Source organism: Carassius gibelio, chromosome B15 (genome assembly GCF_023724105.1).
Source record: "Carassius gibelio isolate Cgi1373 ecotype wild population from Czech Republic chromosome B15, carGib1.2-hapl.c, whole genome shotgun sequence".
Lineage (NCBI taxonomy): Eukaryota > Metazoa > Chordata > Actinopteri > Cypriniformes > Cyprinidae > Carassius > Carassius gibelio.
In genome coordinates, this window is record NC_068410.1 from 22,949,223 (window position 1) to 22,973,314 (window position 24,092).

The following is a 24,092-nucleotide window of genomic DNA, read 5'->3' on the forward strand; positions in this document are numbered from 1 at the left end:
ATGTATTAATTCATTGTGTTAATATGATAAGATTTAAAACATAACTGAAAATATTTTTTATTCGAGCTGATGAGTGAATGAGCACGCGGCGTATGACGTCATCCTCGGTGAACTGCAATTACTAGCTTCTCTGTTAATATTTGCTGTACGCATTCTTCACACTGCAAACTCCATAATATGTTTATTTAGTTAAGAACTGGGCAAAAATGGGACAAATCCCTTATTGATTTGAAAAGGGACGCTGCATTTCATCTTTAGAATCGATAAGTACAACAAGGACGTTTGGCAGCCATCGCATCTTGACGTCACTGGAGAACACGTGACAGAAAAGGCGCAAAGTTGATACCACTTTCCCACAGATGGGGGTCTTTATCCGAATACATTGTAACAAAATATCTCTAATTACGTTATGATTTTCATTCGATCTGTTATCGGTTCGACAAAAATTATGATTTTTAGACGTTGCCGCCGTATTTCGTTTCTAATATGTTTCAAATAGACGAGGTCGTCCATGCGTTCCCGCCAAGTGGACGCTACCATCCGGTTTCGGGTCAGAGTTCATTAAAAGTCTGCAGTGCGTGTTTCGCTTCTGCCGGGTTTTTAATTTCTTTATTTTGGAATAGGTGGTCTATCGTTTTAATTCCTTCAGAAAGATGGCCTCAGGTAAAGATTCATAGTACATCGCTGTCCATAAATCAGTAATCGCTCTTTATTTGTTTGCTGTTCGGTTTTGTGTGACATAAAAGATAACCGCGTCGCACTTAGCATTAGCGGCTAAACTGACGACGCGCTACTCGATAGATATACAACCACATTCACGATAATAATAATAATAAACAAAATGTAGCATCTTTAATTGTGTTTTTCTTATGTTTAATTATATAAAACGATCTCGGCGGATGTGTATATATACTGAGGTTGATCGTTTAGCCGCGAGTTTGTGATGGCGTGGTGTGATTGTTAGCTTAGCATCTGTGCTAATGCTCTCACGCGCTTCTGTAGGTTACGCGTTAATTGACTTGATTAACTAAACTTGTTCATCTATTCTGTCTGATTGTGTGTTTGTGTTCTCAGATTCAGGCTACGGTCAGCCTGGCGCTCAACAGAGGTCTGTATTTATGGTGTTATGAGTTATATATTCATAATTAATCAGTGTTATAGATCCGTGTTACAGTATAATATCAGGGTACTATAATGTGTCGAACACTATTTTCGTTTTTTAAAATATTATCTCAGTAGTTTGTTTCAGGATGTGTAATTTCCCCCCTTTTTGATTGTGCAGCTACGGATCTTATGGTGGATCCCAGGCCTATCAAAGTGGAGCACAGGTAGTGCTTCTTTATATATATAGTGTGTGTGTTTGTGTGTGTATATATATATATATATATTACATTACATCCTAAAAAAGTAACTAACGTTAATTGTTATTTTTTTTATTTAAAGTAATGCTTTAACGTTATATTTTGTTACTTTGTAATTCTGGGCTGAGCTTGATTTGTTATATAAAAAGTTTTTTTGTCGAATGTTAAAGCACTTTTACACCAAAAGCCTCAGGCTGAAGGAAATGTAAATTCAGGTCTGTACAGTAGAACACTCTTCAGCAAGGTCAGCAGCAAATTGGTTAATAAAATGGTATTTAATACATAAAGCATATTTTTTATTATTTAATTATTGCAGCTTTGAGTCATATTCTTGAGTTACTTTTAACTGAGAAGTTACTATAACCAGTAATGTGATATTTAGCCCCTAAAATGCGAATTTTACCTGGGCAACCCTTCCAAAAAATTTATATTTAACCCCGGGAAGCAATTTTTATCGGGGAACCTCCCGGAAACGCAATTGGGCTAGTTTTGGACTGGTTTTGAGAAGCATCTGGGCAGGATTTGTGAAAACCTGGCAACCCTGATCTGAACACACGTGCTGGAGATATACTTCTAATTACAGGAGCATCTTTACTGATGAGATGCGCATGAACATCGCATTCGATTTTTTGCACAGCCCTACCATTTACTGATGCATTTAAATCAAAAGTTGCTTGTTAATTATGCATTGTGCAACTTACAACAAACTATTTGTATTAACTGATGTAAACCAAGATTAATAAATACTGTAATGTTCAATGTTTGTTAGTTAACTCATTAAATGACACCATATTGTAAAATGTTACCAATATTTGTTTGTGAACTAATGTTCAGCTTTTATTTTTTATAGTCAACTTATTCAGGTCATCTTCATTAAAAGCTCTGTAAACACTTCCACTGACGCACAGATATGTCTTTCATTTCATCACGCTGAATAATCAACACATGTAATTAGATTTAAAAACATTTTTTTTAATATTTTGGAGCTAGGTTTGGCCACCCCACTCACAACTGCCTTTTGTCACTCTTTTGCTTCACAAAAAAGTGCATTTATTCAGTCGCAGAACGTCTTTATGATCAAATCAAATGGCAGCAATTTCAGGTGCGCTCTCCAACTTCATTTCATCACCAGTCGCGAGCCAAATGAGCGCGGAAACAGTACTGTGCTCTTCAGTTGCACACACACATGCACTCGCTTGTGCTGTAGCCTGTACCTTTTCATATCAAAGCACAAAATAGTTTAAACGTAGATCAAACATAAATTATCTTTTTTATATGTTGCAATGAAATTAGGTGATGCATGAATTGATATGAATGACATTTCCAACAACTACAATCAAAGCAGTATATTGACTGGTGTTGATCTTCCAACCTCGTAAGCATGTAGTAATTATGACGGTGTAAAGCACTGAATATTGACTGGTTTTGTCTCTCCAGCAGGGCTATGGTCAGGGTAATGGCAGCGGCTCTTACACTGGACAGAGTTACAGTGGTTATGGACAGCCCAGTGGTATGTGGTTCCTCAGTGTCTTCATGAATGTGTTTAATGATAGATGGTGTGTGACGGCCATGTTTTCCTGAAGGAGAGAGCTTTGGCCAGTCGACTCAGGGTTACTCCTCTAGTGCTTATGGTCAGCAGACTCAACCTCCGGCGCAGCAGGGCTACGACCGATCCGAATCCTCGTCCAGGTGAGAGATCATTATTGATAACTATCAGTTCTCTAACCGATAGGGCTAGATTGTTTATATCTGCTGTTTAATGGGTCATTCCTTTTTAATTTGGCTATAATGAAGTAAGATGTGTTCTGTACTCAAAAAGAAAAAGTATTGATTTGGTACTTGCGCTTAGTGCTAGCCAATACAGCATCTTTTCTAGATATTGACCAAATATTTTCAAGTCCCCGTGAAACGGAAGTTGCAAGCGGCTTTTCTCCAGTGTTGTGACGTATTTCCGAGAGAAACGGAATAATAAATGAGGGAGATGGTGGGCGTGGCTTATTTTCCAACTAGCACCTGATTGGATCTAGATAAGAAGGTGTGTTCAATTGCATGAGAGATGGTTCATTTCAACTCACCGTCGTCAAACTTTGTGAGGTACCAACGGTGTACACTGACAGGACGGCGTTATCTGTTAATGACAGATATCTCACAAAACCCCATTTCGTGTTCTGTTCAATTTTTGAAATATTCGCGAGTTAAGTGCTTCTTCGAGCACATCCGTGAACACTCTGTTATCCCTCCTTCCTCGAAATGTAATAAAATCGATCTATCTGGATCGTAATGAGGGAATTTTAGGGAAAGGGAAAAGTGTTCCGTGAGTTCCACAACCAAAAATGCACCTCCTCGCCATCTCTCCTTTCACGCGCTGTCAATGCTGGCAAACACACAGGCAGCCTGTCTACTGTCAGTTGGAGGGGCGTGGTTACAGATTAAGCAGACACCCAATTCCTCAAGCCTACGTCATCAGTGAAGGTCCTCCAATGTAGAGGGGAGGGACGTTTTCAGATTTTGATTAAAGATTATGAAGCCAAAAAAAATTTTTGTGTGGATTGACTCGCATGGATGAATTGTTCAGCACAAAACAATCAATTTAGGCGAACAAAGTAAATATAGTCAATTTTGATTTCATGTGTACTTTAAACACAAGAAAAAACTGTCAGCCCTTTAAAGCCAACACAAATTATTTAAAAAGAAGCCTACCCCTTGTTTTGCATGAATCCATTTGTTAGAGTATTATTTATATAAACAATAGGCTTTATTCTTCACTCACATCGTCATGCTTTTATTTTTTTATATTAATTTTATTTTATCCGTTTTTGCCATGAGATGCTGACATGGCGTTAAATAAAAATATACTACTAACTTGCATTATTGAGGTAAAACATCATTCAAAACCTTTCCGTGAAATTCTGAGCACTTTACAATCAACAAACTCAATTTTTCTATTTTTTGATTTAAGTGAAACATTCCGTGTGTAAGACTACATATTCATTTTTATTTAGCCTAAATAGTTTTGTTTTCTTCATTTATTGAAGAAATTGATGTGAGCTTTTGTGAATCTGAATTTACATTCACTTGAATGTAGGCCTAATGCTTGGCAGCCCTTTTCATGATATTTCCAATATGCCGATGGCTTTTAAATGCTTCAAAAGTCAGTGCATCCCTAGCCACAAGGTAATTTAGCTGCTGTCAGCGGCATCAGTCAACAATGATCATGATGCACCAGAAAATCAGTTTTTACTAGGGGTTGCGCCAACTAGTCGCTGGTCCTGTAGAGGGCGCAACAGGATAACAAATCTATGAAGGACTTCCACATTTACGCTTTGTTTCCAAACAGTTAAAATGACAAAGAAATGCTTGTTCTGAAAGCTCTACACAAGACGTGAGTGATTATAAAGTATTACTGGAGCTCTAAACTGAAATGCATGTTTTATTGTACAGGCAAGTTAATCGCTGTACTAATCTAATGCGCTGCTGCACTGTAACACACACACACACACACACAGACTACAGACAGCAAGAATCATTCAGTGCAGAAATGTACTGTCAACACTTTGAGGGGTTTTAATAAAACAGCTTAAAAACAGAAAGTTAGAAGTGTCTCAACCCATAGTTGTTAAACTCTTGTTCTTTGTGTCTCACAGCAGTTATGGTGATAAGTCGTATGCACAGCCGCGGTCTTACGGACAGCCGTCAGCAGGAGGTGCTTCTGGAGGAGCGTACGGCCAGTCCAGCGGATCTTACCGCGGCGCTCCAGGTGGATATGTGCCACGCACTGACTGCAAGACATGAAGCTAACTACAAAATTACATAGACCTAATAAAAGATCTGGATCTAAGTTACTTAAGCCTAGACCCAGAATTAAATGTGCCTGGGCTGTTTTGTCTTAAAGAAACTTGCATTGACTGATTGAGTCTGCTAGTGCCCTTAGAGAGGCACAATATCGGCTTCGGCCGATATGGGAAAACTATGCCGATCTGCCTTGCTGATTTGAATAATGCATTAGTATTAGTTGCAATTAACAACTACTAGATTAAAAAAATGTTTGTAGAAGGATTGTTCTTGCTTGGTTAACTAACATTAACTAATGGAACCTTATTCTAAATTTTTAACTAACCAGAGTTAAAATCAAAAGTTTATGATCTCCGTACAAGAGAAACCTAGAGAAATAGAAAAATATTGGCTTATCGGACAATGGTGAATCTAGTATTGTGTGTAACTATGCTATTGTTTTGTCATGATGCACACCATTATAGTGTGTGTTTAAGGCCTGTTTATAAAGGTACCTCTATCTTAATTGATCTATGGCCTAATCTTGGCTTAACCTAAGCCCTGTGAATCCATGTTTTAATGTGTGTTTGTCAGCCAATCCAAAAGCGTGTGTTCCCCTCTCCTCAGGTGACAGCCGGAGGTTTGGTGATGAGGGTGGCTCGGACCGGTCGGAGGGTTTCCGGGGCAGGGGTCGTGGGGGTTATGACCGCGGAGGCTTTGACAGAGGTGGCCGGGGCGGCCCACCCTCCGGTATGGGGTAAGTCTGACCACCCCAGAAGGTATCGCCACACACCGTTAAAAAACAACAATGCACACAGGCCTGAAAAGGTTTTTTTTTTTTTTTTTTTTTTTTTTTTTGTGTGTGGATAAACCAATTTTGTTGAATTGGAACCTGTTGGTTTCTATAAAGTGGCACTCCACCCAATAGAATGATATTAACTTTATTGTAGTTAGTTGTATGATGTGTCTAAATCACGTTTGGGTTACAGCTGTAAGGTTACTCTCCATCTGTAGTCCATATATTTGTGTTTACATGCTTCACATTCACATATAAGACGATATAGCTTAAAGCGCAAAGATTCGCATAACAGTGGGTATTTTCCCTCAAGTTTTCATCTGCGCTAGAATCAGACCGAGTCTGAATTGATTTTAAGTCTGGCTAATTATGGGGTAATCTCGACGTTGTGTAGGAGAGCCCCAAGTAATGCGCTTTGTCCACACTTTATGCATTTCTCAGGTTTTGAATTAAATTAAAGAAAAGGCACAACAGTTTGAGTTTCCACTGAAGCCTTTAATGCAGATACCTGGTTGAAATCCAGTTTTTAGAGCTCCTTCTGTTCTCCGTCAGTTTTCCCTCCTTCACTTTGGGAGTGTCCACATTGGAAAGTTCAGCCGCAAGGAACAGTTCACTCCACATGAATCGGTGTCTGTACAGTGTTGTTTCTTTTTGTGTTAACTGGTCTACATTTTATACTACAGGTATCAAAGTGAATGAATTTAAAGGTGGACCTCAGCCATTGGAGCTCATAAGCACTCATAATGGAAGAAAAATGTGTGCTCGTCTACACGAGTGCCACAACAGTTAGACGCTCAAATCTATAGTCAATTATTGACGAACTCGAGAGGGAGCAGGGCGGTCGTCCTCCATGCTCTTCTCTGGTTTTAGTCGCATCAAATCTTAACGTTCAACCAAAAAAAAAAAAAATCAATTCTAATTGGGAAAGAGGCTTGCCTTTGGTTTCAATTTGCAATGTTTCATGTAGATTTGGCCCATCATCTTTAACTAGGGATGTTCATTTTAACCGGTTAACAGTTAATCCGACTATAAAAAGTTTCACAACATACAAATACAATCATTTAAACGGTTTATTTATTTTTCCCCCACACAGTAATTGATCAAAATATTTAAGGTTTGTTGCTTGGTTAAAATGTGACGCGTATTACATTTTCTTTCTTTTTTTTTCGAGAGTGAGAAAAAACAAGTTGCATTTTATTATTTCATTCAGAAATAGGCCTAGTGCCGACGCAAAATTTTTCCAAACATTATAAACCGCACTCCACAACAAATCATTTAAATTACCGGTATTTAGAAAACAAGAATTAAAAAATGAATGGGAAAAAATAAGAGCTATAGCAATATAAAATAAAATTAATTTAGGCTAAAATGAAACCATAAGCAACTTTGCGTCTCATGCAACACACAAACAATTGTTCCCAGATTCACAATGTATTTGCCAAAATTGTATGTATTTCACTTGCGTTCCAGTATCCACGTAAAACAATGCATAACATCACGGCGGTACGGTGATAACTTAACGACAGATTTTGCTTGTGTGTCTGACTGCGTTTTATGATAATGAACAGTCTGCATTGTAAAGGTAGCAAAGCTTAGTTTTGTGCGTGCATGTAGCGCCGGTGCAATCATTTGAGTTTCCTCCTAACAGTGAAAGAAACTACTACTTTTAGTCATAAAGATAATCAGAATTGTAATAGGTTTTCCTCTGTGTACATTCACAATAAAAACAAATCGTTGTGCTTTTGTAAAATAAAGGCCTTCTAGGCCACTTGTTGCACAGTTTTTCTATCGTTTTCTCAATTCAAGAAAATATTTATCTTATAGGCCTATTAATTATATGGAGATAGATAATAGATAGATAGCCTAGCTTTGTTTTTCTCCGCTTGCAGAAGCGCTGCAGGTGCGTGATGTGATCTGATAAACATGTGAATCCTCATTTTCTGTTGTTTGTTGCTTTTTGCACAATTTATCCACAGGAAACTAAATGTTAGTATTTAACAGGTCACCAACAATTATCATTTCTAATTTAATTGAAAACCTTGTCTGTTAAAGCTTAATAATCGGTTAAAGAGTATTGGTTGTCGGTTAGGAGAAATAACCAAAATGAACATCCCTATCTTTAACTCATCTGTCAATGGGAGCCGTTTCCTCCTCAGTAGTAAACCGTGAAAGGATTACTGGTAAAGAGGGAGCCTTGCGCTCCCAGGTATCAACAATGGAAAGCCATCATATCTTCAATTTTTCTTCTGCAGTGGTGGTGACCGTGGTGGCTACAAAAATTACGGTGGTAAGTGATGAGCATCTGTCTCAGTGGGGGAAAGGAGATTAAAAAAGAAAGATTAGCTGACAAATGAGCTCTTGAGCCACCATTATATGTCGACCCAAAGGAACATCACCTTATTGTCTTTACTGCTGTCCTCTCTGGTAATGCTCTTGTGGACTAAAGTCTAACAGCTACCCAGATTTACTCTATAAGATGGTCGTCTTGCATGAGGAAATTGAATTAAATGCCAGTGTTCTGGATGCCAGCTGTGCACATGGTGAAGAAGAGACATGATTTAGATAAATACTTCTGATTTAATTTGGCTAGTCTCACAGAAAATGTCCTCTGGTGTACAAAGGTGTTGGAACAGTTTTGCAGCAGTTTTGGACACACTGGTGCATAGAGTAAACTCACTTGTAAAGGTCAAATCTACATAGCAAAGCAGTTGGGTTTTATTAATCGTCTTCAATCATGACTTCATGTTGTTATTTCTCAAGTTCTCAAAGTTGTGTTTCCCTTTCGTGTCTTGTTGTTTTCCAGGACCCAGAGACTACAGTCAAAAGGATGATGGAGGTGAGTGCAGAAAACATTTCACCCTAAATTGAGAGCACCATAGAGAGATAGAAGTGATTTCACTTAAGTTGGCATGAAAATGTATTTATATATATTTTTTTAATTCTTTATTTGCATTTTTCCTGGTACTGAAATGAATGCATAATTTTTTTTATCAATATAAAAATGTATTAATTGTTTCATCCGTTAAGGAATACATTCTTATATATTCATCACAATTTCAAGTCAAACCAAACTTTTATGATGTTTTTTTTTTTTCGTTTTTCCATCTTAATTTTTCTTGACTTACGACTTCTAATTATCAAATAAAGGCATAAAACTATTTATTTTAATTACTAAAAATTAAGCTAACCTTTTTTTCGGCAAACAAAGGGGATTTACTATTCAAATTAAAACATGGAAGAAATGTTATGTGATATTTCCTTAATGTTGGTTTCTTTTTTTAGTAGCGGTACAAACAGCAGAACGTCACGCTTGCTTCCATGTGTGTAATGGACGAAAACAAACGTCTGCACCATTCATTAACAGACGCGCAAAACATGCAGGATTCATATTTAAATAGACTTTTCTGGCTTAATATTTACAGATGCTAGTTAGGGATGGGCGATGTGTCGCATGCGATTGTCACGCGCATTTTATCAGTAAAGCTAGTTCCCTGATTAGCTGTAAATCGCCATCACCTGCTTTCAGATTGAGCGGCATTTAATAGACCGAGCCGTGGATCACCGACAAGCTACGCAACATCGCGTTCATTATCGAAGGCGACTCATCTGGGATAATGAACGTGGTGTTACAGCTTGTCAGTGATCCAACGGCTCTGTCTATTAAACGCCGCTTGACTTCACTTTTCACTTTCACTCAAACTGAAAGCAGGTGATGGCGATTTAGTGCTAATCATGGAACCAGATTTACTGATTGGAGGCACGTGGCAATTGGATGATATGTCATTGCCCATCTCTAATACTAGTCGATATCGCGATTTGATGTACGTTCGATTACCTTTTTATTCATTCAATCAAAATTTGACAAATTCCGTGTTAAACTGTGAGTTCCATTTTTTTTTTTATGACTGGATTCCTTGTTTCTGCATCGCTGAAATCACAGGACCCTAAGTAACTCCCAGAGCAGCTTTGGGAATGTTTATGTCCTCATGTAGTGAGACTGCAGTGGCTGAAAACACTGAATGCTTCAAAAAGAACATACAGGAGTCATATTTAAAAAGTCCTTTTTATTATTAATTTTGTGTTAAGCATGGTGTGTTAATATGTGTTTCTTCTCCCAATTACAGATGGCAATCAGGACAACTCTGACAATAACACCATCTTTGTCCAAGGTCTCAGTGAAGACATCACCCCTGACGAAGTGGGGGACTACTTCAAACAGATAGGAATCATTAAGGCAAGTTTACTCCTCTGACCCATGATCAACTAAAGCTTACAGTGCTCGGTCAAAGATGCACTAAAGCTTATGGGAAACACAAGCTTTACACTAAATCTGCTCACAGATCAATAAGAAGACCGGCAGTCCTATGATCAATCTGTACACTGATAAAGCCACCGGACGACTGAAGGGTGAAGCCACCGTGTCCTTTGACGATCCTCCCTCTGCTAAAGCTGCCATCGAATGGTTTGATGGTGAGTAGGGCTGCAACTAACGATTATTTTGATAATCGATTAATCTGTCGATTATTTTTACGATTAATCGATTAATCGGTTTATGTACTTATATTTTAGTTTTTTCCATTTTTTCCCCAAGGAAATTATTAATAAAGGGTCTTTATCATTCAGCATAGATTTTTAAGAGATTTTAACCAATTTGCATTGTCATATCCTCATCAAAAATATACCTGGAGTTGTTTTATTATGTTAGTAATCCTTTGTCGAACTCTTCTGCAATCAAAACACTGACCCATACTCTAGCAAAATTCACAAGGAGATTTCAAATATTGTTTTCACCATGGCAGTCCTTAGAGCTCCTAAAGTAGTTTAACATCCCAAACAAAGCTTAAGGAATCTTTGAGAACATATTTTCACGAAGTATAAGGATAAAACAGAATAAAATTGCAGTGCATTGTATTTTATTATTTACTGGGAAAAAGCTTTATAGCTTATGCTGTGAAATTGTAAACAATCCTTCGAAAAAAAAGTGCCAATGGCATGAAACCTGAATGGAACTCACAATTTAAAGTAAAATCCATCAGAAGGTTGTGCAGAAAAAAAAAAAAAATTGGGACACACACAAAAAACCTGCTGTGTGAAAAAGAGCAGTGAATACTTAGAAAAGAAGTGCATTTTAAATATACTCAAACATTTACCTCTCTCATTCAGTCATAATTAGGCTGCAAGTCTGAATTATGAACTGGTAAACGACAAACTGATCACATAACATGTTTGTAAAGCTTTAAATGTTAACTGTTAAAAAGCAATGTTATCAGCTTTTACGACTAAACATTTGCAAACAACCTTGTACTGGAGAATCTGCACAAATAAAATTCTTAGGGGCCGTTCACATATCGCACCTAAAAACGCGTGGAAAACGCTAGTCGCGCCGCTTTCTCCTTCTTTCCAAAGCGCTCGGGCAGAAGCGCCCCTGGGGCGTCTGCCTTTGCTAAGCAACCATGACGTGCTCTCTCCATGACGTGCCCTCTCCATGAAGACCCGGAAATTTCAGCAAAGGATAAATGGATGCGGTGTGGACGCGCCTGGAAAAACGGGCGCATCGCACCGCGTGGGTGTCGCGACCGCGTCGCTTCCATTATGAGAGTGCATACTGCGCGCCTACATAGGAAATAACGAACTTGAGCACGCAAAAGACACGATATGTGAACGGCCCCTTAAACGGTTCAGTAGTGCAGAGTTTACAGGTTACTCTTCATTTTGTAAATGTAAAGTACTCCCACTTCCCGCTGAATGCTGCAGAGACGCTGTTCGGGAAGCACGTGACATAAAACGAGGCCAGCTATTGGCTATTCGCTACTTCACCTGCTGTACTGGCTGAGTAAAACCTCCGGTGGCTCATTACTGCCACACTTTGGTCACCGCAGATTTGAAATATGCACGAAATGAGCCGCTTATGGCAAATAAAATTTATTTAGCGACGAATCGATTACTAAATTAGTTGACAACTATTTTAATAATCGATTTTAATCGATTAAATCGATTCGTTGTTTCAGCTCTAATGGTGAGCGATCATCCTTGCTGTCTCTGACTTCAATAGTGTTCAAATAAACACGGCTGATTTTTGATTTGTTGGGTTACAGGAAAAGAGTTCAAAGGAAAACCCCTCAAGGTGTCGTTTGCTACCAGAAGAGCTGAATTCACCCAGAGAGGAGGAGGAGGAGGAGGCGGAGGCGGAGGTGGTGGGGGACGAGGACGCGGCGGTATGATTCGTTAATCTGTGTAAGACCCGTCAGTTGTTCTGTAAGTCATTGGTGTGTTGGTGCTCGCAGGTTTCCGAGGCAGAGGAGGCTTCGGTGGAGGTCCCTCGTTTGATGTCAAGGGTGGAGACTGGCCGTGTCCCAACAGGTTCGGTGCATGCAGTTATTTGTGACGGTGTTTGAGAGGGATCTGACACCCGATTACATTCATTGCTAATCTGTCTCTTGCAGCTCTTGTGGCAACATGAACTTTGCTAGAAGATATGAGTGCAACCGCTGTGGAACGGCTAAGCCTGATGGAGATGGGTTTGGAGATGGTGAGTGTGGCGCTCCTACACGAGCTGAAACGATAAGAGGGAGACTGTTCTGATCTGTGATTTCCTCCTGGCTGCTGTAGATCGTGGGGGTCGAGGCGGGTACGGAGGAGACCGCGGAGGATTCAGAGGCGGCAGAGGAGGCGGAGGCTTCAGGGGTGGAGACCGCGGGGGGTATAAAATGGGCGGAAGGTAATGAAACCCCTCAGCTCTGCAGTCAGAGGTATCATGTGATCTTATGATGTCGGAGTAATGCTGGTGTCATTGTGTCCTCCAGGGGAGACCACAGAGAGGAGAGACGAGGCCGGCCGTACTGAAGCGTTCCTGACCGCTGGTTACTGTGGGGTGGGGGTGGGGGTGAGGGGTGCGGGGAGAGGTTTGTGTCACAATCCTTTCTGTTGCATGAGCATATACTGTCTGAAACGAGCAGTTTTTTCCATAAATGTTGAATCTACTCTGAGGGGATGAATTGGACCCCTGGAGTGACAGCACTGTCCACAGATCAGCTTTAAAGGGTCATCTTGTTCTGGGTGAAAGGGGAGGGGCCAGATGTTATTTTTGTTACTTTTTAATTTCCTGACTTGTAGAAGCCGGCATCTAGTGTGATTAGATTTGTGAAATGCTTATTGTTTTGTAAAAATCAACTCAAACTGTTTTACTGGTTTCTTTTTTGTTTTTGATTTCTCTTTTTGCAAAAAATATTAAACACCCTTTTGATCTTACTTGTTTTTGTCTTCAGATTTATTTTTTGCAGAACAATGCTATATGCAATAAATGGCAACATTAGAAAGTTTCTAATAATAATAATAATGTGAGTGCATTAAAAATAACTGAAATCAAAATATATTGTGAATCTGGTGTCATAATTGCAGGTCTTGCACATTTATCAAATACAAGCCTGGTTTTATCATCAAATAACTGATTAGTTGTATAAAAGCAAATGAAATGCTGTGTGTACCTCATTAAATGATTATAGTTAAGCCCTGAACCCTTTGTATTAGGCAACGTGGGGGTTGAATGATACAGCACTGGATTGAAAGTGAAACCGTCCATGAGTGGGAGCATCGGTGGAAACGAGTAATACATATTTTGACGTCATGGACCCGAATTCGAATCCGCCTTTTGGCCAACTTTTTTCAAATCGCATCAGAAAAGCATTTATTTTCATTGAATTAAGTAAATAATAAAAAAGTTGAAAATAGAGTATTGGGTAGGGCAAGTGTAGGGAGGGCTTTATCGTCCCAATAAGGTGGCATCCATTTAATTAAAATTCGTTTTTAATTAAAACAAGTTTTATAATGTACTACAATACTGAGGTGCAGATAATAGTCACTATTTGCAATAGGTATTATACATATCAGAAAATCCTAAAACATATTTGCACTTAAAAGCCGCTGCCTTTTTTTGATAACTGCCAGACTAATGCTGGCGGTGCAATGTTACCAGATATTTCTATTACAATAAACAGAGACCTACAAATAAATAGAATAAAGCGAAATTATTACAAATATTTTGGAAATTATCGCTGACCCTAAACCGCTACTTTATGAACACCGCTGACCCGTACTAACGGTATGTCAATCACTGTCTAACGTTAGCTAGTTGTAGGGTTGCCACCTTCCATGCATACTAACGTTAGTTGAAAGTTGTGCGGGAGGTTGTAAGAACAAGCAGTTACTCTTCAGGTGCTTTGAGGCTAGCAAGTGCAAAGGTAGAAACTAGCTCACTACTCACTAAATAAGGCGTGAAACTATCTAAATCAAAACATTAATTTGGCATTTGATTTAAACATAGTATAAACCAGGTGAGTTTGCAAGTTTACCTAGGATGATGGCTGGTTAGCTTTACTAGCGATTAGCAAGCAAATAATATAATACACGTTCATTCATGAATATGAGTGCTATTTTTTAATGTTTAATCTTCAGTGATACTGAACTTGCTCAGCCAGCTGTGTGTCATCATCTTACCCAAACATTGGAGTGTCCGTGCTCACTGCTCAACTTAACTAGCCATAAGGCAGAGGCGGCATCTATGCAGGTGAACCGAACAGTGGTGTAATTATTCAGTTCGACTCCCAAGACAAGACGATGCTCACCCGGCTGGCCAATAGGAACGTGGCCCCGCCCATGACACAATTCTCACAGTGAAAGCAAAATCCTGACACGAGAGCAAGAAATTGCATCAAGAGCAAAGAAAAGCGTTTCGAGAGAAACACTTTTTTTTTTAGAGAAAATATTTTCACACTGATAGCAAAACATATATATTTGAGAGTTTTTTTCAAAGTATTTTGAGAGAGATTTTTTTTCTCAGAAATAATTTTAAAAATTTCAAATGTATATTTTTTTATGTTCTATGACAAAATACTTTATTTCAAAACTTTTTTTAGTCTCAAATATTATTATTTTTTGCTATTGGCATGAAAACTTTTTCTCTCAAATATTCTTTTTTCTCTCATGAAATGTTTTTTTGCTATCAGTGTGATAACTTTTTCTCTCAAACTTTTTTTTTTCTCTCAGATCTTTTATTTTCTCGCATGTAATAAAGAACCAAAACTCACTCCATAGAACAGAACAGAAAAAATCACTCATGTATATACACGGAACAAAATTATAAACTAAACACTTTTGTTTTTGCCCCCGTTATTCATGAGCTGGACTCAAAGATCTAAGACATTTTCTATGTACATAGAAGGGCCTTTTTCTCTTAAATACTGTTCACAAATCTGTCTAAATCTGTGTTATTGAGCACTTCTCCTTTGCAGAGATATCCATCCACCTCACCGGTGTGGCATATCAAGATGCTGATTAGACAGTGTGATTATTACACAGGTGTGCCTTAGGCTGGCCACAATAAAAGGCCACTGTAAATTGTGCAGTTTTACTGTCTTCCATCTGCAGTGTACAATGCCCTCCTCTGATGAGGAGGATGAGCAGCAGATGAACTTTCCTGAGACGGTTTCTGACAGTTTGTGCAGAAATTATTTGTTTATGCAAACTGATTGTTGCAGCAGCTGTCCGTGTGGCTGGTCTCAGATGATCTTGGAGGTGAAGATGCTGGATGTGGAGGTCCTGGGCTGGTGTGGTTACATGTGGTCTGTGGTTGGATGTACTGCCAAATTCTCTGAAACGCCTTTGGAGACAGCTTATGGTAGAGAAATGAACATTCAGTTCACGGGCAACCGCTCTGGTGGATATTCCTGCAGTCAGTATGTATGCTCTCTCAAAACTAGTGACATCTGTGGCATTGTGCTGGTGATAAAACTGCACTTTTAGAGTGGCCTTTTTTAGTATAGAGAAAAAGGACTTTTGTGTTAATAGAAAAAGTCTTAGATCTGAAACAGCCCTGCTTCTAAAGCTTTAAGATTCTAAACAAATAAAAACATGAATGTTTACATTTTCAAAACTACATTTTAATGAACTCTGGCTCAGTGCTAACACTCACATTATTTCTATTTATTGGAATGTGTGCAAAGGATTGTGGGTAATAAAAGAAAGTGAATGATACATTTTATGAATCAATCAAAATGAACGCCACAAAATGAACGAAGGCTACTCCTCCAAACTGACAGAGGACTGATTTATTTCAAACATCCTTTCTTCATATTACTACATAATTATTAATTTAGATTATTATCAACCTATATGTCATTATTTTACAAATAATAATTGTACATACAAACTACTATGTATTTATTACATTGTCAAAAGTCAAAATACTCAGACCGTCTCGGAAATTATGCTGAGTTGAACATTTTAGTACTACTAATTTAGTGGAAATACAATAAACGGTTCTGAGACAAATACAGTGCTTTCTTGAAATCAATTTGACATCAAGTATTAGTCGAGATTTGATCAAGATGCAGTAACATCATTTTTAATTCAGTTTTAAAGTCAAATTGTTCCAGTGGTATTTGGGTGCAAATAGGATGTTAATCCTACACTGAAATATGTTTGATGTTCAATTTACATCAAATCAACATCTGATTTGCATATTTGACCTGTTTTGTTTTTAGACATGTCAATTTGATTTGAACCAGACCCACTGGTTGTGTCTGGAATAACATATACATCGGGTTTACTAGTATTCATCAACTGCACTCATTATCTTTGCCTGTTTAAAATGTACTGTGTAACATATTAATCATTTGGCTCATGCTACACTGTAAGAAGATGTGTGCTCAGAATACAGTTCTAGCATAACTTCTATTTCTGTAGGTGTTCAAGAGAAATACTTTAAACAGAAAGTTCATTCCAAATGCTGCATCATCAGACAATACCAAAGTCACTAAAAGACTATCCAAAAACACTCATTGGTGTGTCTCATTCTGAATGAAGAGTCAGATGAAGAACTCGTCTTGTGTCTCTGCTAGGACACTCTTCACGCTCTCGTCAGGCTCATCCAGACCGTGTCTCAGCAGAGCAGACGCTCCTACAGCGGCCTGCAGCTTCACAGCACAGCCTGTGTCCACATCCGTCTCCGGCTCCTCCTCTTCCAGCCGGAGGCGTGACAGGGAGGTTTCGGAGGTGAGCGCTGGCTCATACCAGTTGACAGACAGGCCTGCGGGGCTGCTGCGCAGGGACGAGTAACAGGAGGACCCCGGAGGAGAGCTGCGGGTGTTGTCTGAGCTGGCGCTCTCTCTGCCTGACCCCACGCCGCGGGGACAGCGGTCCTCGGCCTGCTCCTTCAGATGGGACGTCCTCCTGCAGGGAGCGGTGGAAGGGGGTCTGGCAGCTCCACAGCTCCTCAGCAGCATCCTGGGACAGCTCAGAGGAAACGCAGACCTCAGGAAGCCTTGGGCTTGTGCTGGAGCTTTAACCTGTAGAGAAGACCACACTTTATCAGTTCAACAGTCATTTAGAAAACTGCAGTTATCCCTCATTAATCTGTGTGGTGTTTGAGCATTCTGGGTCCATTTGGACCCGATTAATCATTATTTTATCAAACATTTTCAACTAAAACTATATTGTATCTGATAAGGAACATCATTAATAAGTTTGAATGCTACCATTTTATTACTGCATTATTCAACCTGAATTTGTAGCACATGCATTTATGAAAAGTCTATAAAACTGTGTGATTGAAAGGACAAAAACACAGATGTTAAAGAAAAAAAGTCCCCATCAAGACCACCAGTCTCCCTTAGTTTGCAGTGATGATCAGTCACTTTTTCATTATTTTTTATTTTTTTTAGTTTCAGGTTTTCTTAGATTTATTTGGAAACATAAATGCATGCATAAATAAATAAAATGTAAATAAATATAATGAAATTTAAAATTGCAATTCAGCGAAAGAAATTCAAAATTGTGACAAATGCAGAAAAGGTCATAATTTGAATATCTGGTGGAAATGGTCGTCCTTTTTTTGTTTTGTTTCTCTTCACATAAAATATACTGTATAATGGAGACAAATACACATTACGGCCTCCAGCTCACGCTAACGCCTGTAGCCAGTAATGATATTCACTTTACCATCCTCACATTCACACTAGCTCTCATGTTGTAGTTAACAAATAACAATCTGCTCCAATCTCCTGATGAATATTAAAGAGTGTCTGCTGAATGCAGCTGAACTGTTATTAGATGCAGGATCTGTGGAAACATTCTGCGGATCGTTCTCAGATTCCAGCAGTGTAAAGTCATGTGGTGGAAAAGATGCGGTCATCTCCTCCAAAAACATGTTCATTCCCACATGGAGGTCCAACACAGAGACATCAAGGGCCCATCCAGCAGAGCTGTGGTAATGAGATCATTAGATCATAAAGCCTCCATCTCATCATTACAGTGATGTAGCTCCAACATCATAACTGATGCATTTTTGCAATTGTTATTTTTCCTTTTTTTTTATGCAGAGCTGTAAAACACTGTAGAAATAAAGGTGACTTAACTTATCTAATATGCAAAAGTTCAACCACAAGGAAAACAGAATTTGCTTTAAAAATGGACAGTGGGAGACCACTTTATAGTAAATTCATGGAAAATGGCTTAAAACATTTGAAACACAGCCTATTTATATTTCATAGAAAAACCATATGTTAAAAAGTGTAATAACACAGTCATAATCTGAGGATGTTTTTTCCAGTGTATTCAGAGTTTCTTCTGCTCTTGTGAAGGTAAAGCAAGACTTTTAAAGACCCATTAAAGACAATTTAATCATAAACTCAAACTTTTAATCTATTTCTCAGACTCGTCTCTTCATTTTGCATCTCAAGTAAATGTATGTTGATAAAATGATGTTCAGATATTTATATTGGAAAACGAAACAAATAATCCTAAACTATCCTTTTTTTGCAATTCATGCAACTTTTAATGTTATGGCTTTAAGATGTTCTGCTCCAATTTAAGAGTTTTTTAAGGGCTTAGTTTGTGCAAGGAGTGAAATGAGACTTTTTAAAACCTTTTTAAGACCAAGTAAAGATAATTTAAGAAAACTAAATGGAAGGGGAGACAAATAAATGCATCAAAATGAACTGAGTTTATGATGTTAACATGTATCTGCCATAAGGGAAAGAAAAACTACATTTTAAAGGGACAATAAGTAACTTTTTAGGTATTTTATTATCTAAAATCAATATTTTTATTCATAAATATGCCCTAAATGGTGTACAAATACCTATGCCAATGTTTAAACTAATCCTTGTAAATGAAGAATTTATTATCTTTATATACATGGGACGGGTAGGTCGACGGAGGCTTCCATGTAGTTCCGCCATCTTGCAAAACTATAATAGCAGAGAGGGACAAAAAGTACTAAGCCAACGCGTTTCCACAGCGCGTTTTCGGTCAGAGCCAGAAACGCAGGTGCAGAGCAGTGAGAGGCGCTTGAAACTGCACCGGCAAGTTTAAAAGTCTGGATTGCATTCTTATTATGGACCATACATATGCCGCGCCACAGGAGAAGAAAACATCGTCGCCAAAACAGTCAAAAATAGAACGTAAAAGGAAACGTGACCGTAGATTACAGAAAACAAGAGTTAATGTCGGGGAAGCTTTTTCTAGGTGGAAAGAGCTAATGCTTGATAAAGATTTCAAAAGAGACGCTGAAGTGGCCAGTTTTCTTCTCGACAGGTAAGTCAGTGTTACAATCTATATTACAATATTTTTTTTATATCTAACAATGCATATAATTGAGAAAATATAACGAATAAATTAGACATAACTACTAATTACAATATTTCATGTTTTCCACAGTCAGTAATTCATACTGTAACATTCGTTTGTTAGTTGTCATGTTGCAGTTTGTTTGAAATAACACACCTGTTCACCTGAAGGAAAACTCGACGAAGTGCTATTAGAAGACATCCTGTCAAAGCTTTTTGGTACATATCGCCTACCGTAGATGCAACGCGCATTTGAAAAAGCGAGGCGCTGGAGAGCAAAATTAGTTTGAATGCAAAATACAATTTCACCACTAGATGGGAGTAATTCCTACTTAGTGCCCCTTTAAAAGAGAAAATACGTTTATTTCTTGGACTCCAGATATTTCTTTTTGTTTAAAGCATAAACTCCATTATGTTCATTTCTGCCTGAAAACAAAACGTCATTGTCTTTATTTTGCATTTCAAGTAAATGTTTCTAGATTTAAGGATGTTTAGATATTCGAACTGGAAAATAAGTGAAATAATGAAGAAGAATTTTTTTTTTTTTTTTTGGTAATGCCTGCAACATTTGATGCCTGATTTTAGACTTTCTGCTCTTATACACCCTTCATTTGTGGAAGGGTGAAATTGACACTTTAAAAGACACTTTTTTTAAGAAATTCATCAAAATGAAGTGAGCTTATGAATAAAACAAGAACAAACGTCTGTGAGGTCTGAAAAAATGACAAAAACACCGAGGAAGATTCCACTTGTGCAGTGCATGCAACATTTAATGCAATGACTCTACAAAGACCTTCTGCTCTGATTTGAGACCCTTTTAAGGCCTACGTTTGTGAAAAATGTGAATTAAGACTTTTTAAGACCTGCAGAAACCCTACTATGACTGTACACTGAAAGTGCACACAGAAACCAGAGCATGTTTGCAGTGACCTACCTGGAAGAGGATCTTGTTGCGGTCCAGGTCTTCGGTGTGCCATCGGCTGGCGCTGATGGGCGAGCAGGTGTTGGGCAGTAAGGGCACGAGCTGTCCGATCTCCCCCACCCTGAACTGCAGCACGGTGGAGGAACACGGCTCCGGCCGCACCCCGGGCGAGAGCTGCTTGATGGCCAGCTGCAGACTGAACCCTGCTTCTGTGAGCAGCGTGAACCAGCAGAAGCCCGTCTTCTGCTCCTCCACCCTCCTCTGCAGCACCGTCTCATATAAACGCACCGTGTCCTCGAAGTTATCATAGGAGCTGTGTAAAGTCACCCGCACCACCTCCCCTCCGTAGTGCACCGGCCGGACGCCCCACACCGGCATCCCCACACCCAGGCTGTAGAAGTCCCGGCTGGGCAGGAGATAAGGCCTCAGTAGGGCGCTGGACGGGACACTAGGGTGACCCCTGGGCTCTCCAGCACCGCAGCTCTCCGTATGGTGATACTGCCACGGCGGACGCTGCAGGAAGTCCAGCACTCGGAGAATACGCTCCTCTCCGTAGCACTCGTGTAGGAATATGGTGACGGCGTGTGAGGGGTGTCCGGCCGCGGGCCGCTGGGCGTGTACAGGACAGGCCCGCTCGGACACATGGAAGAGGCGCAGGCCGGGACGGACCCTCTTGAGCAGGCGGTCCAGAGTGTGCTGGAGGAGCAGAGACGCACCGGGGTCGGTCAGCAGGTGCACCGTCAGCACAGGCTCCTGACCCGGGACGCATGAGAGGTCCGCTGGACAAACGACAGAGGAACCGACACACACAGAGCAGTGAGGACCAATCAAAGCACAAGTCTGGCTGTTGATGTGATGGTAAATGACGAAATGAAAGTGGACTTACTGCTGCTGCAGGACATTTTACTGCAGTCAGATCTAAAGAAAAGATGAGTTTAATGCTGTTCAAATGATATCCATCCACCAGCAAATAACAAATCCATTCTTTATAAATAATAAAGCGAGAGAGGTATTGGATTTCAAATGAGGTGAATCTTTTTTTTATATATTCAAGAATATATGTGATGGACGTCTCGGACTAGAATGTTCTGAATAGTAATACAGATTGAGCTGTATGGTGTTTTTCTATTTTCTTTTTTTGCACAAGACACCATCCATTCAAAAAGTTATATTTATTTGTATTTTTCATGGAGAAATAAAATCACATTCAATGCTAAGCTTAATTGTGAACAATTTATAAATGAAGTTAAAAATATGGCACTATACTTTTGATAATATATATAAAAAAAAGGAATGCACTATGTTAATTGTGTGTCAAAGACATATCCACATCTAATTAAATTTACGAAAGTGACTAGGCTATATATATATATATAAGGCATATTACATGTAAGTAAAATGCTTTAATGTTTCAAATAACTTCTGTGATAAAAAATGTCAAAATGAAATAATGTTCCGCCATCATTAATAATAAACTTTCTGTAAACTATGTATGTATAAATGAAACAAAACTTATTCTGACCTGTCAAAATAGATAAAAGGCGGCGATCATCATACTAAATTTCATTGTACTTAAAATGTTTTAATAAACTTATTGCTGATGAATAGGTAAAACAGTGGTTTGAATGATGTTGGCAAATATAGTAAATATTTCACAATTTTTTTTTTGGGGTATAAAAACATCCACATATTCATCAGCAGAAGAAAGACATATTCTACAAACAAAAGTGCTATTGTAAGTAACCAAACATCCTGCAATTGCATTTTCATGAATGTCCTTAAACAAAGTTTAATTCATGGCCGTTGAACACTTGGTAGGTCGCATGCATACACATGGATAATAAATAGTTGCCTGATTTAGATTATGTACCTTCATCCACATTCATCGGCGCGCATTTGAAGATCAAAAGCTGTTTGTAATGTTACAGTGTGTCGTTTGTTGCTTACGTCATACAGCGCTCGGCTCTGTCCGTTACTGTGTCGCTCCTCGCTTAGAGACGCAAACAAAAGTGAGCTGTTGTTTAGTTTTCTCATCCTCAGTCCTGCTGCTCGTGACGCGACGCGGTTCTCGGAGCATATCTGCTGCTAACTGCGTGCGAAAACCGCCTCAGACACGCGTAAAGATCTCTGCTTTGGCTCGCCTTGTGAAACCCGTTTGTGTTCGCAGGAGTCGGGTTCACGATGACGTCACTTCAGCCTGTATAATTCATGATGACGATCAGAGGCACCCTGATAACTGAAAAGTGAAATATCAATGGGAAGAGCTTTCAGAGAGCAGCTGGGGGAAGGGCTTTCTGCTCTCTTTGAGAAGAGGCCTGGACCCCAGCAGATGGCTGTCACCGGACCTGTGTGGGACACACACTTTAAACGAGCATCTTCTCAAGTGTGCAGTCCTGAACAATGGAGATTTGAAATGTATGAAAACTGAGGAATGTGTATTGCATCCTTCGATTAACCAATAAATCATACATAAAATAATTTTGTATCAAAACAAAGCACAATCCTTTCTAACTAGTGTTTTTCTGTCATTTTTTAAAGGACCGATCTTCATGCTACACTACACAATGGCATCTAGAAATGTCACCCTTGTGCAACTTTAGGGACATTTTTGTCTTTCAGGCAAAAAAAAAAAATTACAATTTATCTAAAATGTAATATTTCAAACTCATTTCCTTCCGTACATTTATTTTACTCTTGGTGCAAAAATATAGATACATAAGACTTTACAGACAAAATGTGGCATTGAAACTCTACAGATTATTTGAACTGTACTGAAACTCTTTTAATCTCACTGCCATTTAATAATACAATCATTCATTCTTTGTTAATAGGCTTTCATTCTGTCAGCAAAGCTAAAACATTTTTACTATTTATCAAATAGTATTTTTTTTATTTATTTATGCTTAGTATTTAGTCTGTGGAAAAGTGTCCTGACAGAAATAACTGAACAGACAAACCTTTAATAGAAGGTATTTTTGGGATTTTGGTCAGGTTTGGAATAATCTATTCTTGTGCTTCATGAGCTAATAATGGTAGTTTTTCACATTCAGGAGTCTGAGATATTTTGTGCTGCTGAATAAAAAATAAAGAGAATAAAAAAAGTAATTTGCTCATCCCCTCTCATAATTTTTGTCCCAAACAGATCATAAATATATATTTTTAATTTGTGGCAGAAGCAGGCTTCCATTGACCAGTGCTTGACACAAGAGAACAGATATCACTGGTTGAATACAGTCATTTTTTGTTTTTGTGCACAAAAAGTATTCTCATAGCTTTGTAAAATTGCAGTTGAACCGCTGATGTCACATAGATTGTTTTACTGCTATCCTTGCTACATTTCTAGACGTTGATCGTGTAAGGACCCTTTCTGTTTATGGGAGAAGAAACCTAAATACATTTCAGCAGCTTCACAGAGGCTCACAGGGAGCCTAATAACCTGCCATATCTAGATCAGTGTCCAAGGACAAAGCCCTTTTCAGCACTCACTAAAGCGAGAGGAGTCCTAACTACGCCCTACGCACTAGTGACATCCATAGCTGCTAGCCTAGACACACCACAAACAAACGGCTGCTGGAGACAAAGAAGAGGATGATGTGTTTTACAGGTGACCCTTTATACTC

General features: G+C 38.9%; 2 protein-coding genes across 6 annotated transcripts; one reads left to right on the forward strand and one right to left on the reverse strand.

Annotated features, from left to right (window-relative positions):
* Positions 1-529: 529 nt before the first annotated feature.
* Positions 530-13,176, forward strand: taf15 (TAF15 RNA polymerase II, TATA box binding protein (TBP)-associated factor). Of its 4 annotated transcripts, none has more exons than XM_052577160.1 (16): positions 530-663; positions 1,075-1,108; positions 1,283-1,328; positions 2,799-2,871; positions 2,945-3,050; positions 5,006-5,118; positions 5,760-5,889; positions 8,181-8,215; positions 8,732-8,764; positions 10,053-10,162; positions 10,269-10,398; positions 12,024-12,143; positions 12,213-12,288; positions 12,372-12,457; positions 12,538-12,646; positions 12,732-13,176. In XM_052577160.1, exons 1-16 carry the CDS (start codon positions 654-656, stop codon positions 12,769-12,771), a joined length of 1,251 nt encoding a protein of 416 aa, XP_052433120.1. In that variant the 5' UTR covers positions 530-653; the 3' UTR covers positions 12,772-13,176. The 4 variants fall into 4 exon arrangements, with proteins under 4 accessions (XP_052433120.1, XP_052433121.1, XP_052433122.1 ...); XM_052577161.1 differs by having other exon boundaries at positions 5,009-5,118; XM_052577162.1 differs by having other exon boundaries at positions 2,802-2,871.
* A 3,132-nt stretch (positions 13,177-16,308) lies between these two features.
* Positions 16,309-22,698, reverse strand: LOC127973102 (protein FAM124B-like). 2 transcript variants are annotated; one of them, XM_052577157.1, is made up of 4 exons: positions 22,420-22,698; positions 21,359-21,390; positions 20,485-21,251; positions 16,309-17,270 (listed from the first exon to the last, which is right to left on the reverse strand). In XM_052577157.1, exons 1-4 carry the CDS (start codon positions 22,422-22,424, stop codon positions 16,791-16,793), a joined length of 1,284 nt encoding a protein of 427 aa, XP_052433117.1. In that variant the 5' UTR covers positions 22,425-22,698; the 3' UTR covers positions 16,309-16,790. The 2 variants fall into 2 exon arrangements, with proteins under 2 accessions (XP_052433117.1, XP_052433118.1); XM_052577158.1 differs by having other exon boundaries at positions 22,343-22,698.
* Between the last annotated feature and the right edge of the window lie 1,394 nt (positions 22,699-24,092).

Excerpts from the sequence above, each read along its gene's own strand:
- taf15 (XM_052577160.1), top strand. Across the intron at positions 5,890-8,180 it reads GGCCCACCCTCCGGTATGGG|TGGTGGTGACCGTGGTGGCT; the intron begins GTAAGTCTGACC and ends TTTCTTCTGCAG. Across the intron at positions 10,163-10,268 it reads AACAGATAGGAATCATTAAG|ATCAATAAGAAGACCGGCAG; the intron begins GCAAGTTTACTC and ends ATCTGCTCACAG.
- LOC127973102 (XM_052577157.1), bottom strand. Across the intron at positions 21,252-21,358 it reads TAAAATGTCCTGCAGCAGCA|CGGACCTCTCATGCGTCCCG; the intron begins GTAAGTCCACTT and ends TCGTTTGTCCAG. Across the intron at positions 17,271-20,484 it reads GCAACAAGATCCTCTTCCAG|GTTAAAGCTCCAGCACAAGC; the intron begins GTAGGTCACTGC and ends TCTTCTCTACAG.